General features: G+C 43.6%; 3 protein-coding genes across 3 annotated transcripts; 1 reads left to right on the forward strand and 2 right to left on the reverse strand.

The window, feature by feature from the left end:
- Positions 1-1,816: 1,816 nt before the first annotated feature.
- Positions 1,817-4,942, reverse strand: C8R40DRAFT_1240138 (uncharacterized protein; the record flags this gene model as incomplete). The annotated part of the gene is made up of 20 exons (XM_046233509.1): positions 4,876-4,942; positions 4,751-4,807; positions 4,530-4,693; positions 4,327-4,471; positions 4,212-4,274; positions 4,126-4,137; positions 4,034-4,078; positions 3,892-3,974; positions 3,754-3,832; positions 3,692-3,698; positions 3,407-3,636; positions 3,248-3,350; positions 3,115-3,197; positions 2,967-3,060; positions 2,833-2,909; positions 2,691-2,771; positions 2,525-2,627; positions 2,322-2,453; positions 2,118-2,270; positions 1,817-2,040 (listed from the first exon to the last, which is right to left on the reverse strand). The coding sequence occupies exons 1-20, from the start codon at positions 4,912-4,914 to the stop codon at positions 1,817-1,819; spliced, it is 1,974 nt and encodes a 657-aa protein (XP_046082018.1). The 5' UTR covers positions 4,915-4,942.
- A 1,236-nt stretch (positions 4,943-6,178) lies between these two features.
- On the forward strand, positions 6,179-7,008 carry C8R40DRAFT_616378 (riboflavin aldehyde-forming enzyme). Its single transcript, XM_046235649.1, has 5 exons — positions 6,179-6,411; positions 6,477-6,593; positions 6,651-6,656; positions 6,712-6,793; positions 6,851-7,008. Exons 1-5 carry the CDS (start codon positions 6,298-6,300, stop codon positions 6,943-6,945), a joined length of 414 nt encoding a protein of 137 aa, XP_046082019.1. The 5' UTR covers positions 6,179-6,297; the 3' UTR covers positions 6,946-7,008.
- Positions 7,009-7,577: 569 nt separating this feature from the next.
- C8R40DRAFT_1055915 (uncharacterized protein) lies at positions 7,578-8,538 on the reverse strand (the record flags this gene model as incomplete). Its single annotated transcript, XM_046225036.1, has 4 exons — positions 7,578-8,029; positions 8,081-8,173; positions 8,225-8,328; positions 8,393-8,538. The coding sequence occupies 4 exons, from the start codon at positions 8,536-8,538 to the stop codon at positions 7,578-7,580; spliced, it is 795 nt and encodes a 264-aa protein (XP_046082020.1).
- Positions 8,539-17,416: the final 8,878 nt, after the last annotated feature.

Genomic DNA, 17,416 nt, shown 5'->3' on the forward strand with positions numbered 1-17,416 from the left:
ACCTCTACATTATAACAGGCGGGGACAAAATTCCTGGTCGTTCGTACCCTGGACTTCGTTTCCTGATTAAATCTAGAATGTACTACTAGAGTGTTTATATTGTTATTTATTGAGAGGGTATGTCACCACTATGTACTATTTTCTGTTGAGACGTATACTATGTAGAATTCGAATATGAGTTCAGGTTGCCCCTCTTTTCCCAATCGCCATTCTCTATCCGCAGCGCAACCTCCAGATACAAGGAGCCAAGAGCGACAAACACCAAATTGATGCTCTCATGTTATCATATATCGGAATTCAGCAATACCAAGCGATAACCGTTCAAGGCTGGTTCAAGGCCTACGGAAATTGCTTGAAGGCACGAGGGGTTCAAACTTAACCTGAGGATCATCCGAGTCCTAATCCAAGACAGCCGCGAATTCCATCGTTCCAAGGTTTCGAGAGGGCCTTCGCAGTCATCTATCGCAAGAGTACAATTGCCATTCAAGAGAAAGTGTCTCATGCATGCTACAAGCTTGTTCTCTTGGCGATACAGACTACGAAAAGGCCCTGTCTGACCTCGAACTCTGGTTCAACTGCAGTGAGTCGATGGACATGATTGTACCAGAGGAAAGATGGCGGAGGAAACTTAAGACATATGTCAGGGGGAGTATGTTTTTCCCAGAGGGGTCTGGGTTCGCTCTGTCCAGATCCTCGACTCTTTTATAACTCATGCAGCCGAGCCAGTTTTCACCATGCATATGTGGCACAAGCATGCTTGTGTACGATGTCTCTGAGTCTCAGCAAATGTCATTGTAATCGATTGTATTGGCGAAGCTTCTTAACAGTTCTTGACCTGCACCGTGCGCATGCACTCCTAGAAATTGAACGAAGATCTAACGCGCTTCTGTGGCATTCCATCAAGCATTTCGTGGGCGGAGCTCAGGGCTCCTTGACGTATGTTTTACTTATGCGCAGGCGCTGGAAGCCCCGTAAGTAATAGTTTGTGTTTTACGCAGAGTTAATTATCTTCCGCTGCTGCGCCATGTAATCTAAGGGTATCCCTTCGGGTCCTTTTGAGAGTCACCAATAATGATATAAGATCTCGCCAGAAGCTTGCTGATTTCTACAGTCAAGGAAGAATCAATCTGACTCCATATATGTAGCAGATTAACTGGAGAATGGAGCGTTTCGAGTCACACGCCCGAAAAACATTCAGGAGTTTTCATCTGTCGATTGAAATTCTTGACACCCTCCAGGGCTCTCTAGCAGGGTCTTTTTTGGCCACCGCAGTCATCGCACAAACTGAAAAGAACCTCCTCATGTTCTTAGATATATCGATATCATCATGTATACCGTCTTATATCTTGCAACATGGTCTTCCTCGTTTCTCGAGCTCGCTTCTCATTTTGATACACGTCCAAAAGTTGCGCAAGGTACAGTTCCCTTCCGTTCCCCGATTTCATCTGGGTTTGATGAATGCATGTCCCAGTTTCATTTTAACACCTCGCACAGACGTAGTGCGCTCTCACCTGCACTTCACAAAGATGAGTGTTAAAGGAAGCTTCTCAAAAAAAAGACCAGTACGAAGCTTCTATCGAGCTACAAAAGCGCTGAACGCCGTACAAGTTTAGAATCTAGATATAGATCAAGTACTGTAAATAATCACAAAAAACTTGACAGAATTGATTACAGTCGGGGTAGCTCTCGATGATATGGTACATGGCATCCATGCGGCCCCAACGGCGTGTCGGTACTTACTTTATACCAACTCAACCTGTAGAAAAGAAACTTAACCGGAAAACGGAGGATCGGAATGAGGCGACATACATAATTACTAGGGAATATACCCTTTTGTCCCAACGAATCGATACCTGGATCCAATGCTGAGTGAGCGAGCCAGCGCGCGCGGAAAGCATGCATTTGCGGGGAACTCGCCTTCCCACCAGCCCTCTCCGTAATACTGACCACCTGATGGACCGCTTGATAACTCAATCAACTCTCCGTCCTTCAAACCAAGCTCGTCGGAGCCCCGCGCTTCATATGCATAGATAGCCTTGACTAGTACATAAATGTAAATGACGGAAAGAATCCCTTGTGTAGATCCCTAGCAAGTGAAGAAAATAAATGAAACCCACCATATTGGCCAGATCCTTGTTCATTCGAACTTGACGCTGGGCCAGTTCCATGTTGAAGATACGAAGCGGGGACAAGCCCATCGCCACTGCCATCCTTGACTTTGACCCATCCAGAACCGTCATCGTGTTCAATGACAGTGACAGTAGATCCCTCTGATGAACACTTAAATTCCGAGTTATGAAATTGTGCCACAAAAGGCTCACCTGAGACAGATAATTCAAATTCGGAGGTAGCAGTAAAATCGAACAAGACCTTTGCCGTCGAATAATGCTCTTCCTCTTTAGACACGGCGTGCACAAAAGACGACGCAGTTGGGGTGACTAGTTGTGTTGGAACTAGTAAAATTAGTATTGGTGTACAGTATGTCATGAGTAACTGTAATTAAAGGAAGCATGATGGAGCTTACTACTAGTACCGGTGACGCTCATTCGACTGGCACTGCTAGTTGACGTTGACAGTCGAGAAGCATGGCGACTGACCCCTCCCCCTCGCTGACAATCGGCTGGAACCTGTGGAGCGAAAACATCACTGCAGTCTTATCTACGACAGTCTAATGCCAGTCCGCTACTCACCTTGAGCTCGCATTTGGCGTGAACAGAAAGATTGCAAACTTTGCATGTCTTTCCTTGTTTGCTGAGCCCCCAGATCGACGTCTAACAAACAATTTCTTATAAGCACCGGAACGTCACAAGCCTGACATTAACGACATGTTACTTTGCAGTATCCGCACGTAGTTGGAATTGAGAAGGAAGAGCTTTTGAAATTATGGGGTTGTTGGGCACCCACATCGTCTGTTAGAAGGTCAATTCAATCCAAAGATGTGGAACATGACAAAGAGGATGGCCCACCTCCAATGGCTTTAACGATAGCATCTATCTCGGCATTGAGTATGCATTCAGATGTTCTGAAAAACGTCATGTTGTGATCGGTCTCTAAATATTTCTGGAGCAAACATATTAGCAAAGGGTACGTGTTATTTCATTCCAGGGGACACACATCGGATATATCCTCGATATTCCCCAGGGAATGATCTCCATCATAGGCTACGGCAAGCTTCTCCAGCTGTTCATATTCACGCTCTAATGCTACATGTAGGATGAAGATAATAAGAGAGGATTCTGACACCCACGTTTGGTTTCTATCACTGGCATCAATTCTTGCAACTTGCCACGGCTTCGTCTAAGTCGGTTCTGCAAGACAGTCTTGGCATCCGGCTCGACACTCATCTCCTCCTGTGTGCATTACGTATCTATTAAAGATATCATCCATGCGATAAAAAGCGACTGACGTTGTCGTAGAAGGTCGCGCAAGGCTCGAACTTCCAGTCGCTGGGAGCGCTAAAAGGCCTAATATTGTATTCGATGTACAGATCTTGGTCTTTGGAAGGGTTGACCTCATTAAGCCTCGCCTCATTTTCAGCCAACCGATTCTTCAAAACGTCGAGGTGACTGATCTGCAAGGCTTGCGCATGAAGCAAAATCTTCGCAAATTTGTTAACAAGACGCGTTTGAACAGCCTCTTAGGAAGGATGTCGTTGAAAAGCTTGTCGAAAGATGGCAACATATGTACGCACGAAGTTGCTGGAAGAGGGATCACGATTAAAAAGATGGATCGTGTAACAAACTATAGACGTACATTCTCTAGATGGACCAGATCTGTGTCGAAGAATTTGCTCTTGGTCTTGTTCGCTATAGCGGTGGCGATGATGTACGCACTAATGAAGTATTAGAAACACGCAAAAAAGATGCTCGAAAGCAAAAGGGGATGGAAGACTTTTTGCTGTTCAGCATATCGACTCGTTGTTGTTCAGATTGGCGCGCAACCCGTTCCGCATGCTTGTCATCGTTGGCACGACTCTGCGAGAGGCTTCAGTCCGACGTCTACGTTTGTGTAAATTTCTCAAACGAAGACTGACCTGCCTCTGTCGATTGCCCTCGACTTCCCCACATTCTTCGTCGTACTATCAACAACCATTAGAAAACGTCGATATTGAACTTGATTGCATACTTTCTGTTTCGTCTATAAATGTCATCAGAATTTGGGGGCTAACCGAATGCAAGCGGACACTGAATATTGAATAACGAGTACTGTACCTTGAGACGCTCAGAGTAGCTACGATCTCTGTCTGAAATTAGTTTTTGATAAAATTGGCCTTCCTGTGGATGGTTTTAGTTGAAAGTACGGATAATGATTGAAGAAGGACCGTGCCGTCTTCTGAATGTTCTCGTTTTTGCGTTCTACGGTTTTGAGTGCCTCAACCACTTGAGTCGTAAGGGTGTCTGCGATATTATTATGATCTTGGGCTGCATTGGCCATTGAATTTATGATCGAATCGAACGCGAAGTTTAGTGTACTAATCACGATTCGACTATTAATGATCAATAACAGATAGAAAGGGCGAAATCACGCACCTCTGCTTCAATGTTGATTCACCCCAAGCCGTTGTAGGGTCATCCCCTAGCACAAGTACAGATTCCATCTTGACCTTCTTTTCCGCGGATTTCTTGGCCAAGGCTTGTAACTTCGTGGCGAAGTCTCGTTCAAGAGCCACCCGATCCTTGTATAATTCTCGAACCTGTCAGTTTTTCTAGAATCTAGACCTTGCAGGATTTCGATGAGTGGATATCCTTACATCGGCTACCAGTTGGATATGAGCGTCAAGGTTTGCGGAAATTCGGTCAACTTGATCCTAGATACGTTGAAGAACAGATAGATAGGTTTAGGTGCTTGCATGAAAGAAAAGAAAGCTAAGTTTACAGGAAGACAGTCACCATAAAGCTGTCTGCTAGAGGCCATATGGTTGGTCCAGGCGTCGAAAGGAAGGGGAGAGCGCTTATGATAATATCATTTCCGAATATGGTACGAAGCGCTTAAATTTGCGCTTGTTTAACTGCAACGGTAATGCCAGAGCTTACCCGTATGTCCACCCTCCAACCCTTCGCGTAATCTTCATCTTAAGACTTATAGGAGCATCAGGAAAGAGGGCCCCGGAGGGAGAATGAGAATGAGTATATGATGCAAATCTTCCCTGGGAAATTTCGGGCAATTGCTGAAATTGATACCTAGTAGGTGTGATACTGCTGTCATAAATTTCAAGGGGGTTTACTTGAAATGATTTGGTGGAGATCGTAAGTGAGAACTCTGTCCCTCCTTTAGTCTAACCCACATTCACGAGTGATCCATGTATCGTTTAGCCTCGAAGATCGTTCGTGGCTCTCCCGACAACCGCGATGAAGGCAGCCTAGAACGAATAATGGTTCAAAACCGTCAAGGTGAGTTCAATCCGGCAAAAAAGGATCTCCTTACATCTTACAAGCATCTTGAGGTAGGCCTAACTGTTCTTCAATAGGATTGTCACGCTGGTTTAACTACCCACTGTATTCGCATTATCAACGAACTTTTCCAGCCTCGGGAAGATTGAAGCTCCTGCTAGTTGCCTGCCTGTAGTTTGGATCCGGACTACGCAGGATACCGAAGTAGAAGGTTTTTTTTGATTGTGCGGTTTCCCAAAACTTTCGGTGGAGGGCAAAATGAATGGGAGGTCGTTTGTATTGCTTGAGAGAAAGAGTACAAGGAGAGGATAATCGGCGTCATTTATATTCAAGGCAGTATTTGAATTTTTGACTTTTGAATCTCTTTCAGCCGCTTAATTGCAATCATGTCCCCCTGGTACTTCCCTTCGCCTCAAATCCCTCGACCATTTTCCGCGGTCCAAACTATAATGAACTTCCCGTGCACATGATGAAAAATCCAACTTCTCTGCCCGGACTTACGTTCTACCACTGTTGGAGTTTAGCGGAACGTATGACCGATTCTCCTTTCCATGACTCCTTGTGAAGAAGGGAGATCAGATTATATCCTTCCCAATTTCGGTATCTTCCTCAGTATTTCATTTTAAGTTCATCCTATTGAAGGATAAAGAGCTCTAGACGAAATTTAGGCTAGCTTCAGGTAATATCTAATGCGGACTCTGAGGCTACTACTTCTGGGTCGACACGCGATAATCATTAGTATGCGATAACGTACTGTCTCTTGGATCTGCTCAAATATAAGAAGGTCCCTCGAAATCAACAATGTATCCTTGTGGAAAATTCCTCAAACACATTCCTTCTCCCTTCCTTCCTCGTTTCTCTTCCATTACGCATTCATCACACTCTCTCATCATTGCCATCGACAATCATGATGTCTTTCGTTACCATCCTGTCATTTCTCTTCGCAACGATCCTCATGGTGGTCTCTGCACCTGTGGAGACACCAGCAGAGCTGGACAAACGAACAACTCATACTGGAAGGGCAAGTGTAACAGTCTATCTATACTCTGACGCAACTTTGACTCTTGACGCAATTTATCGAAACAGGGTACCTGGTTTGAACCCGGTTTGGGCAATTGTGGCAAATTCAATACTGCCAACGATCCTATCATCGCTATTCCGGAGACTCTCTATGACGAGAATCATGGAAGTAATTGCGGCCAGGTCAGTATCATTCAATCTAGTTATCGGATGTGCATACTCACTTTTCCCTGAATACAGTGGATTGTTCGCACTTTCGCGTCTTTCAATGGTATCGTTTGTACTGACGCGTTTCTTGAAGCACATCGTCGATGAGAGCACTGGCAAGGTCGTCTATGGCCGTACAGAAGATAGTTGCCCAAGCTGCGGCGGCGGCGATCTAGGTATAACTTCATCGTATCTCTTCACTATTCCCTATTTTTATTAACACATCTGGTTAGATATGTCGCCCGCCGTGTTCCAACAATTTGCTTTTCTCGATGTCGGCATCTTGTCCATTTCTTGGTACTTCATGCCCCAAGGGTGGTCGCCTTAAGACGTTTGTCCTCGTTTGTCCTGTCCCCTTCGATCCAACAACCATAGAGGTCACAGAAATAACTCACAAGTTGATGTATTTTTATGAATTATTGTTCATATACCTGTTTTACAGTGCATGCACTGTCACAAATCCTTCAAGTTGCTAGTTGCTTCTTTCTTTCCTTGCTCTGCGAGCGCATGCTTCTGATATGATGTTTTGTATCGGATACATACCCATTTCATTTCCGATTGATTTCTGTATGTAGTAGGTTCGACATTTATTACATCCATATGTACTTCCATTGGGCTACGGAGCGCGTCGTAGAATGTGATTTTATATGTCACATTGGTCGTTCAGGATGATACTGTTCGGGTCCAGCAGTCCAGCAGTCAAGATATCGAATATTTTGTTTGATGACTTATACGTATCAGGTAATCGGATAGTCTGTAAAATGCGTAGCTTTACACAAGATATATGTAGCAGTTCAAAACGTTATGATACAGATCGTGAATGCTAAAGTGTTCATGCACGGAGTAGATGAGGTCGGTAAATCATAGTCGTGAGTATGAGAATCATGAGGACGATAAGGGGACGTCCTCATGATCGTAAATGTACACATGATGTCCAAAACAGCAATCACATATCACCCATCAAAGAAGACATGCGGCCAGTAGGCCAGCGACAACGAATGCGTAGACCTGGCTCTGAGATACACCTGGTTGCCACGCGCTGTTGCTAGATGCTGCTGCCTCAGTGGCAGACGGAGAAGCTGACGACCCAGATGTAGAGGAGATGGAGAGGCTTGAAGCACTGCCGATCTCCGCAGTCGTGGAAGAGGCAGGACCGGAAGAGACAGTGATAACGCTAGTTACAGTGTTTGTCGCTGACGATTCCGGAGCGAAAGTACTTGCGCTACTCGAAGCCTCTGCCTCGGTTACGACAGTAGTTTGTAGAGTAGAAGGCGAAGATGATGTAGGCACTGAGATAGAACTGGAGGTCGATAAGAGAGTAGAAACAAAGGTCGAGGTAGTAGGCGCAGATGAGGTAGACTCTGTTCCTTGAATTGTGAATGTAGGGCTTATGTTTCCAGAGTCACCGAACACTTGACCCAATCGTTAACATCTTGGAAATCAACAATAGCGCGGATACTCACGAGCAATGATGTAGTCTGACCGCGTAACTACAGAAGGCACAATGAAGCTGACATTTCCATCACTCAAGGGGAAGTCTTGAGCCAAAGGAGAGTCTGTACGAACAAATCAATGATGACATATGGGATCACAAACATCGGACGTACCAATCATGAGATGTTCCGAGTCTGTAGAGCTGGCCATGTAGCCAAGTACAACAGTTCCGTTCGGGTCTGTCAGTTGCGAGGCAGGAGGAAGATTGGTTATATCCCTGTGAATACAAAGATTGCAAGTGAATAACATAGTAGGGATATAGAGAGCAGATTTGAACATACCATATCACTGTAACGGTCTGACCAACTTGCCAAATTGTAGAGGCACTTGGGCTGGTGATTGGGGGGTCAAAAACGTCGCGCGATAAGAGAGTAGGGAGTGCTCGAACAACAGAGAAAAAAAGGCATGAAATTATGAAGGTCAACATGGCAGAAGCGTCTCTTGAACTAGTGTAAGAAGAAGAAGACGGGAGGGTACCGACAGTGAGGGTCAAGGACAACCGCGTCGGAGAACCAGCTGAACATCTGGCTTTTATGTTCCGGCAAGTTGTGGGAAAAAACGAGCAAACGTTGATGTCAAACATTTCTTGATTGAATTACATAAGGATGTTTAAGGACAATCGGTGGCACTGCAAGTTCTAGGCCCAGGTGAGTCTACATGTTACTTATGTCACACCTGAAGGGAACGCTTTTCGCGGCCGAGAAATATATAGGGAAATGAGAAGAGCAATTGCCGATTTCCCCTCAGTGAATAAGAATTTTTCCCATACTATGGTTCACAGGGTACTTCCGATTTCTTGAATATTGCGAATAACGTCTTAAATTTTTGAGTAAATAAAAATCTGAGTAGACAGTCTTATTTAGAATCATGTTAAGCTTGTCTTTTGTCTTACATGTTAAAGCAGATAAGGCATAAACAGAGCGTCGGACCATGACCGAGGAAAAACAGGGTACTTCCGCATCGTGGGTCACACTGAGTCACATCAATGCCGCTGCTCGGCACTCTGGCACACTTGGCCATTTGATGCAGGGTTGAGGCAGAACTTGTGTTGATCACACTTTTGGAGAGTGTCAGAGGTTTGCCGAGGCTACGGCATGAAGCTGGAATCAAATATTGTCACGTCGCATACCCTCTTCACTTTATCTGCTTGTCGAATCTCTACAACATATTGGATTGCTTTTAAATTTGCTATGCTAGCTGATGAGAGCCTCTACTTAATGCCCATGTCATTTTTATAGTTATCTACCAGCTCTTTGTACGGTTCCTGAGGCTTCAATCTAAAGTCACGCTTGTATATTACAGTATTTTGGTCTTGTACATATGTATCCCCTGAATACAATCTATTTCATATAGTACAGTATGTTTATAGAGAACCTAGAAAGTACTACATAAAAAGTCTGAGAGCATTTATCGACCTAAAATGTTCAAAATATGAGATTTTCGAAAATGCGGAAGTACCCTGTTTACGGAAGTACCCTGTGAACCATAGTAAGGAAATAATTAGGTTTTACGGACGGGAAATGAGTGAAATATTAATATTTCCCAATTTAGAAATATAGTATTTTTCATCAGATGAAGATTACTTTTCGCCTTTGATGAAGATTATCTTTTGCATTAGATAAAGATTACCTATTATGAAAGATAAAGATAATCTTTCGCGCTAGATAATTTTTTAGATTGCGCGCTAGGGAAATGGAAAATTTCCTGGTGCGCGAAACCAAATAGCTTAGCACCTCTTGGCGCCCACCCAGACATATGAGTGGCACTCACTCTAGTTGACACAGCTTGACACCCATTGGCACTACCTACAGCTTGCAGGGCTAATGAATCAATAGGTTGGTTTTTGCTGAGTTTTGGGAGAGGTGGCATGCTTAGCCACTCATGTCTTTAGGTGGGCGCTAAGCTATTTGGTTTCGCGAACTGGGAAATTTTCCATTTCCCTAGCACTGACACGCCTAAATTTTGGCTAGACGTCTATGCTGTGAATTGTGACATTTTCATGTATAGATCCGTATCGAGAGGACTGTAATTGAGACCCAGATTGGCAGTCAAAGTCAATACTGAATCAGTCTAATAAGTTGAAGGGACCATATACCCATACTACCACAAGCTGGTTAGTTTACCCATCCCCGATACTACCTTCGGATAGCAGTCTACCTGTTTGTCAAGCAGGATTATACCAGACTTGGACTACATCCGAAGGATGACCATTCACGTATGACATACCAAGGGTATTCTTATTGGACCTTACACTGGCAGGAGTTTGGAAGAACTTACTCAAGTGACCATGAGCCGAGGATTGACTCAAAATGACTTTCTAGAACTCAGGGATTATCAAATACTCCTTCTAGAACGAGATCATGCATTAATCTAAAAGACTGCGATTTAGTCTAATAGACCAATCAAGTTGCATGGTTGAGGAAAATGACTAGAAGAACGATCGAAGTACTGCGAGGCTCCGAAGATATATCAAATGAATGTCAAAGAGTCCTGACGTAGAAAATATTGAAGAATGCAATTAAATGAATACTATGCGTAACTCCCTTGATAGAGTATAGGCACAATGGGTGTCTATTGAAAGAGAGAAGCAATTAGTTTAATCCAGATGAATCAGATTAATAGGATTAGAATCGAGGAGAGCTGATTTGCCTCCGGACGAGGTGACAAACGATCAAAGTAAGTGTTGAACAGCAGTGACAGCTGAACACCATTCGAGTCATTCTCCAAAACAATTAAATTAAAATTAAATGAACATTGAAGTACCTACCTATGTTTGGAGGTATACTAGAATCTTGGAACCATTATGGACCAAATAAGGACATGTAGAATCAAATTAAATGATATCTTACCAATTGTAGAAGTTTCCTTGCAGTTCCGAACGTTTATTGTATTAAATTAATTGTACTGTGCGACTCTATATTCTGTATGTATAAATAGCGATCTGATGTATCTGGAATACAAGTGATTTTGGGACGACGTTGCAGTGCTAATCCGTAAAAAGGAAAGACACACTCCCGCCAGACTGAAACCTCTTCGCTAGCAGCCATTCGGGCCCGGCACTTGTGAGTATAGGAACGTCATGTTCTGCTCCTTGTGACTGCGAGAAGTATATCCACTTGTTGGTCTTAAGGGCAAATCACGCTGTGTGGTTGTGCCAGCACATAGTTCTAGCCCTCCGTAGGGGTCTGTGTGTTTCGGTTTTAATTTACTTTGATTCAAACCCCCAATTCTTGATATACCCATATCAATACAATCAAAGCACAAATCGTGCTGAATCTACCTTGATCAAAGGAATATATCAAATCCTTAGAACAATTCAAATTGATTGATCGAAGCTTCTTACTTAGCTCTCAAAGCTTTGCGGAACCTTTGCCAATGCTACCCCTTGCTATTAAATAAATTTGATAGCAGTGAACTCGCATATTGTGTATTAGATTGGTTGGTTGGAGTGCTCATTAGATTCCTTCCTTTCTCTTTCACACAAAAACGAGGCAAGCTCGTTAGCGCGCAATCTAAAAATTATCTAGCGCAAAAGATTATCTTTATCTAATGCAAAAGATAATCTTCATCAAAGGCGAAAGGTAATCTTTATCTGATGAAAAATACTATATTTCTAAATTGGGAAATACAGTTAATATTTCACTCATTTCCCATCCGTAAAACCTAATTATTTCCTTATGGGAAAAGTTTTTATTCACTGAGGGGAAATCAGCAATTGCTCTTCTCATTTCCCTATATATTTCTCGGCCGCGAAAAGTGTTCCCGTCAGGTGTGTGTACAACATACAGAGCCCAAGATAGGCCTAAAGCAGACCCCTCTAGGAGGCTGCCGCATTCTCTCTAGAGTCCAAGAAAATAAGGTATTGTGGTTGTCCTGACTTGTGTACTAAGAAATTAAAATAGGAGTTACAAACAATTTGCTTCGTTGCCTTCATCAGCAAGTTCCTCTATGTATAATCTGTATGATGGGTATAATGGTATGTTGGTGATGCCATATCATACATCAATCATACTCACTTGATCCGGAAACTATTATACCGAGTAGTATTTTCATCATACCCTCAATCATACAGCTGGCATACACTTATCATACACTTAAATCACGAAGTCATACATTATCTCTTCCACTTCATTTGGCTCTGATAGTTGTATAATCATGAAACTCCAAGTACAAATTATTTCCTTACCATATTGAGGAGTGAACAGACAGATGGAAGGCAATAAGAGGTGATAAGTCTGGTCCAACTGTATGAAGTGAACTCGACAAGAAAAAATCAAAGCCAATATCACATGATGAGGCTTGGGAAGTGCTGTATAGTTGAACATCATCCATACCTCGTCTCTTCCTTTTTGGCCCGTTCTTTGTTCAACGCACTTCCTTTCTGCAGGCTTATTCACTTCGGGACTAAAAAGAGCTCATCCATTATCAATTTGCTGTTTTCAACATCTGGGTCTGACCGGTTCATGTGTGGTAATATTTCTGTGTGAGTGGCATGCTATTTCTGGTTTTCCATGTACTCATTATCAGTGCTTTACAGACGACCCACCCTCCTTTCCTTCATGACATTTGGTTATCTTTTCCTTACATAGTGTCTCAGCCCAGTTCTCCCTCTGCCTTGACTTCCTCACACCCTTAATCTAGTGCTGCAGGTTCTTTGCTTGAGTAATAGCACTATTATTGCTTGTACATGTTCTGTAATATCTCTATAATAACAATAATATGAATTTTCTCATCAATAAAATGTCGTATAAGTGGTAATCGGATGTGTCTGGCATGTATAATTGGTGTATGAAACAGGTATGAGAGTGGTATGAGGTCTTGTATAATATTGTATAATTCATATGACAACATACGAGAAACTGGATATACATTCATATAATGTGGTATGTTTGAAGTATGTTCATCACGTACCCCCTTTTTCTATCATACAGGTCCGTCAGTGTATGATAGTGTATAATATTATACATATTATACAATCAGGAACTTGCTGATAAGTTTGTTGGTGTTCCAGGCCTTCAAAAGTGGATCTTGCACTCACTCCGGGTGACACGACACTGGTTTGTGTCATAAAAAGTAATTAGGAAGTATGGAAGCTAATAGAGGCAGGGAAGTAATGGGAGAGGGGGAACAACATACTTACTTACTATCAATTCATGGATGCTGTCGAAGAGTAAGGTCCTTCGATGATCATTGAAACGAGAGCAATGTCCTCAACATTGGATCCAAAGCCGCACACAAGTCTCAAAAACCAGAACAAGCAGAATGAAAATTTGGGAAGGTTGCTGGCAAAAATCCACATAGCATGCTTGGGTATTGGAGGACATTATTGCCAGTACTCTCGAGCTGCTTTCGTCCTAACATCAGCAGCTTTTCTGGTGGCCCATTGATTGTTTTCAGGTCTCCTTGGGAATGTCAAGTCTGTTACGATCACTTCTTTTTCATCTTATCTTTCTCCTTATCCCTTGTCTTATCTTTTATCTTTTGTCTTATCTTCTATCTCCCTTATCCTATATCTTGTCTTATCTTGTCACCTGATCTATTATTTATGCTTACTGATACAACATGCGCTTTTCATTTACTTATATTAAACACAGCAGTCTCACAACACGTATACAGCATGGTGATCGAGCTTTCATTACTTACACATTGCTTTGCTTGTGTTCTACTCATGTTTACCGCTAACCCAGGGCGTTGGGCATTACTAGGGCAGAGGGTTGTTCACTAGTATATAGGCTGTAGCTACTTGCTGTATTTCCTTAGCTTTGATCTCGTCTATTCTACCTGGTTTAGCCCAGAACTCTGCTTGCTTCCTTTATCGCTTCACTATCTGAGGTTTTCTTGAGTGTGACACCTGGTGACACCCGTTACTAGAACCAGTCGCTGACAGAAGATCAAAGCTATTCTTACCACCTGTCACACGCTACGCAATCATATCCCTATCACAATTATCCCCGCTCACATTTTTACCAACCCTTCACAGACTTCTACTCTCTATTCGAGCAGTGTCGCCTATAGTACAAAGGTGTAACGTTGAGTCCGACACCGTACTGGCAGACGAAAGCGTCGACTGATCACTAATCTTCGGAGAGGGGTCTTCGCGTGCACAACGAGCTCCATTCCTAGACAGGGAGGGTGCATCTGTTCATCAAGCGAGAGTGGAAGGCTGCTTCCCACATCATCATACTCTATTTTCGAAATCTCTCCCACACTACTCTCGACTTCTACAAATCCAATCATACATTTTCCCATCATCACCACCGGGTTGCATTAGTAACTCGTCTTCCTTACAATGGATTTTACCTCAAGACTAGGACGACCTAGACTTTCGGTACAAACCGATCGTTACCGTACCCCCGATTCATCTGCTCCATCCACTTCATCTTCTATCGAACGAAATATCACCTCATTCATACCTACCTACATATCACCCAACTACAGCATGTCTAACCCTACTCCCGCTCCCACCACCACTACCTCCAACATTCATGGCAAGTCGTTGCTCAGAGAACCTAGCATCTTTGATGGCGACAAAGCCCAGTTCAAAGAGTGGCGCCGTACCCTCTTTGCCTACATTCGTGATCCAAGGAATAGGATCGTCACAGACAGTGAAAGAATCGACATTGCGGTCTCGTATATGCGAGGTCCCAAAGTGAGTAGCTGGGTCCAGAATTATACGGACGATAATTTCAATGACGACGAGGAGGAATGGAAAGTCACCTGGAAAGGATTCAAGGACGCATTGAATGCCTCCTTCCTAGACAAAGGACTCACAGAGAATGCTCAGGAGAAGCTAGAACATCTCCGTCAAGGCCCCAATGAGAGGGCAGAGGATTCCTTCAAGGAATTTGAAGTCATCATGCGAGACGCCGGATATGCTAAGGACGCCCCCTACGTCATCAGGCTAATTGAAATGAATGTAAAGCCAAAGCTGATCGACCAAGTATATGGCACCAGCAATGAGCGAATCGAGAAATTCGATGAACTCAAACAGAAGATTATCAGTATCGATGACATGTGGTGGCGTCGTGAGGAAATGCGACGAAATTGGTCAAACAGATACCAGCGGAATGCTGGGCAAGGACCTAGTAGCCAGAGATGGCAACCACAAACGACACAGGCTCCCGCAACTAAAGCTCCGACCCCTGCGGTACCCACCCAGGATAGGAAAGACGGCACTGGAACGACTTTCAAAGGTGCAGGCAGACCAATGGATATTGATGCTGCGCGTCGCAACAGGGAATGTTTCCATTGTGGCAAGCAAGGCCACATTGCAAAGTTCTGTCCAGAAAAAGCACCAAAGCCACAGTTTGTCAGAGGCATGTGGAGCCGGATGACACAGGAGGATCAGGAGGCTATGGCCAAGGAATTGGGTTTTGTCCTGCCCCAGCAGTAGATGCAGGTCTGCCGGGGCCAATCTCAGAATCAGTATCGGACTTTTCGTCATCGTCATATGTAGACAGTCAATTTAGTTTTGAATTTGGTAGTACTGGTACACCCAATAAAAATAACTTATCTACAATGACGACCCGAGCTGAGAAAAAACCTGTGAGATATGAACCAAACACACCTGAATGGGTGGCGCAGCGGTTACAAATGGACAAACTCCCTATGGCTATAGGAATCCTTAGAGCCTGGATGCCTGGAAGTCGTGTCAGAGAAGCATCGGAAGAAACGGTATTGGCTATACGAAATCTGAGTCATGCAACCGCAACTGAAGCAGTTACCAATCTCAAAAGTCGTAAGAGATTCGTCCGAGGTACCCGAGGACGTGAGCTAAAGTTGCGAACCACTATTGAGAATATCGACAATGGTGTACAGATTGAAACGGAAGCCCTCCTAGACAGCGGAGCCACAGGGTCCTGTATCAATAAGGATTTTGTAGAACAGCACCAGCTCACTGTTAAGGAGTTACCAGTCAAAATGCCGGTCTATAACGCCGATGGCACTCTGAACAAAAATGGTTCCATAGAAGGCTATGTACAAGTCCGAATGGTGATAGGAGATCATGCCGAACAGATAGATATGGCAGTTACCAATCTAGGCAAGACAGATATCTTTCTAGGCATAGACTGGCTACGTTACCATAATCCTAGCATTGATTGGAAGGAATCTACATTAACGTTCGAACGTTGTCCTGACAAATGCGGGTATTTGCCACACTATGAACCACCTGAGGATGATGGTACAGAGGAAAAACTTGTCGATGGTGAAAGGATCTTCTGGTTCGATTGGGATGGGTATCTTTCTGACCAAGGCCATATCAAAGTACAAACTGCCACTACAGATGCCGCTACTCCGTACCTTGCCGAGTATGCTGATGTATTTAGTAAAAAAGACTTTGACCAAATGCCAGAAAGACGTCCATGGGATCATGCCATAGAGTTAACGCCAGGCTCCAAACCAGTTGACTGTAAAGTCTATCCCCTCAGTCCACCGGAACAGAAGGCTTTAGATGAATTCCTAGAGGAAAACCTTAGATTGGGACGAATACGACCATCACGCTCACCCATGGCTTCACCTTTCTTCTTTGTCAAAAAGAAAGATGGAACACTACGGCCTGTACAGGATTATCGAAAGCTAAATGACATGACTGTCAAGAATCGATATCCACTCCCGTTAATCCAGGAACTCATTGATAAACTGAAAAATTCCAAGATCTTTACCAAAATGGATGTCCGATGGGGATTTAATAACATCCGGATCAAAGAAGGAGATGAATGGAAGGCAGCATTCCGAACAAACAGAGGCTTGTTCGAGCCCACAGTCATGTTTTTCGGACTTACAAACTCACCCGCCACGTTCCAAGCATTCATGAATCACATCCTTCGAGAGCTCATTGATCAAGGACACGTCATTGTCTATATGGATGATATCCTTATCTTCACGGACAACATTGAGGAACATCGGATCATCGTCAGAAAGGTTCTTGACATCCTAAAAGCCAACAAACTGTACTTGAAACCTGAAAAGTGCACCTTTGAGGCTAGGGAAGTTGAATATCTTGGAATCATCGTAGGAAATGGACAAATCCGGATGGACCCAAAAAACGTTGAAGCAGTTCGAACCTGGCAGCCACCACAGAAAAAGCGCGAACTACAATCGTTCCTAGGGTTTTGCAACTTCTTCCGCCGATTCATCCGAGATTTCAGTAAAATTGCCAAACCCTTAACACGGCTCACAGGGAATGCGACTTGGGAATGGACATCTCTTGAACAAGATGCGTTCAATCAACTGAAAGACCGGATCATTAAAGACGTCACTCTCATTATTCCAAGAGAGACTGGAAAGTTCCGGATTGAAGCTGA

Source organism: Lentinula edodes, assembly GCF_021015755.1.
Source record: "Lentinula edodes strain Le(Bin) 0899 ss11 chromosome Unknown C8R40scaffold_41, whole genome shotgun sequence".
Classification (NCBI taxonomy): Eukaryota; Fungi; Basidiomycota; class Agaricomycetes; order Agaricales; family Omphalotaceae; genus Lentinula; species Lentinula edodes.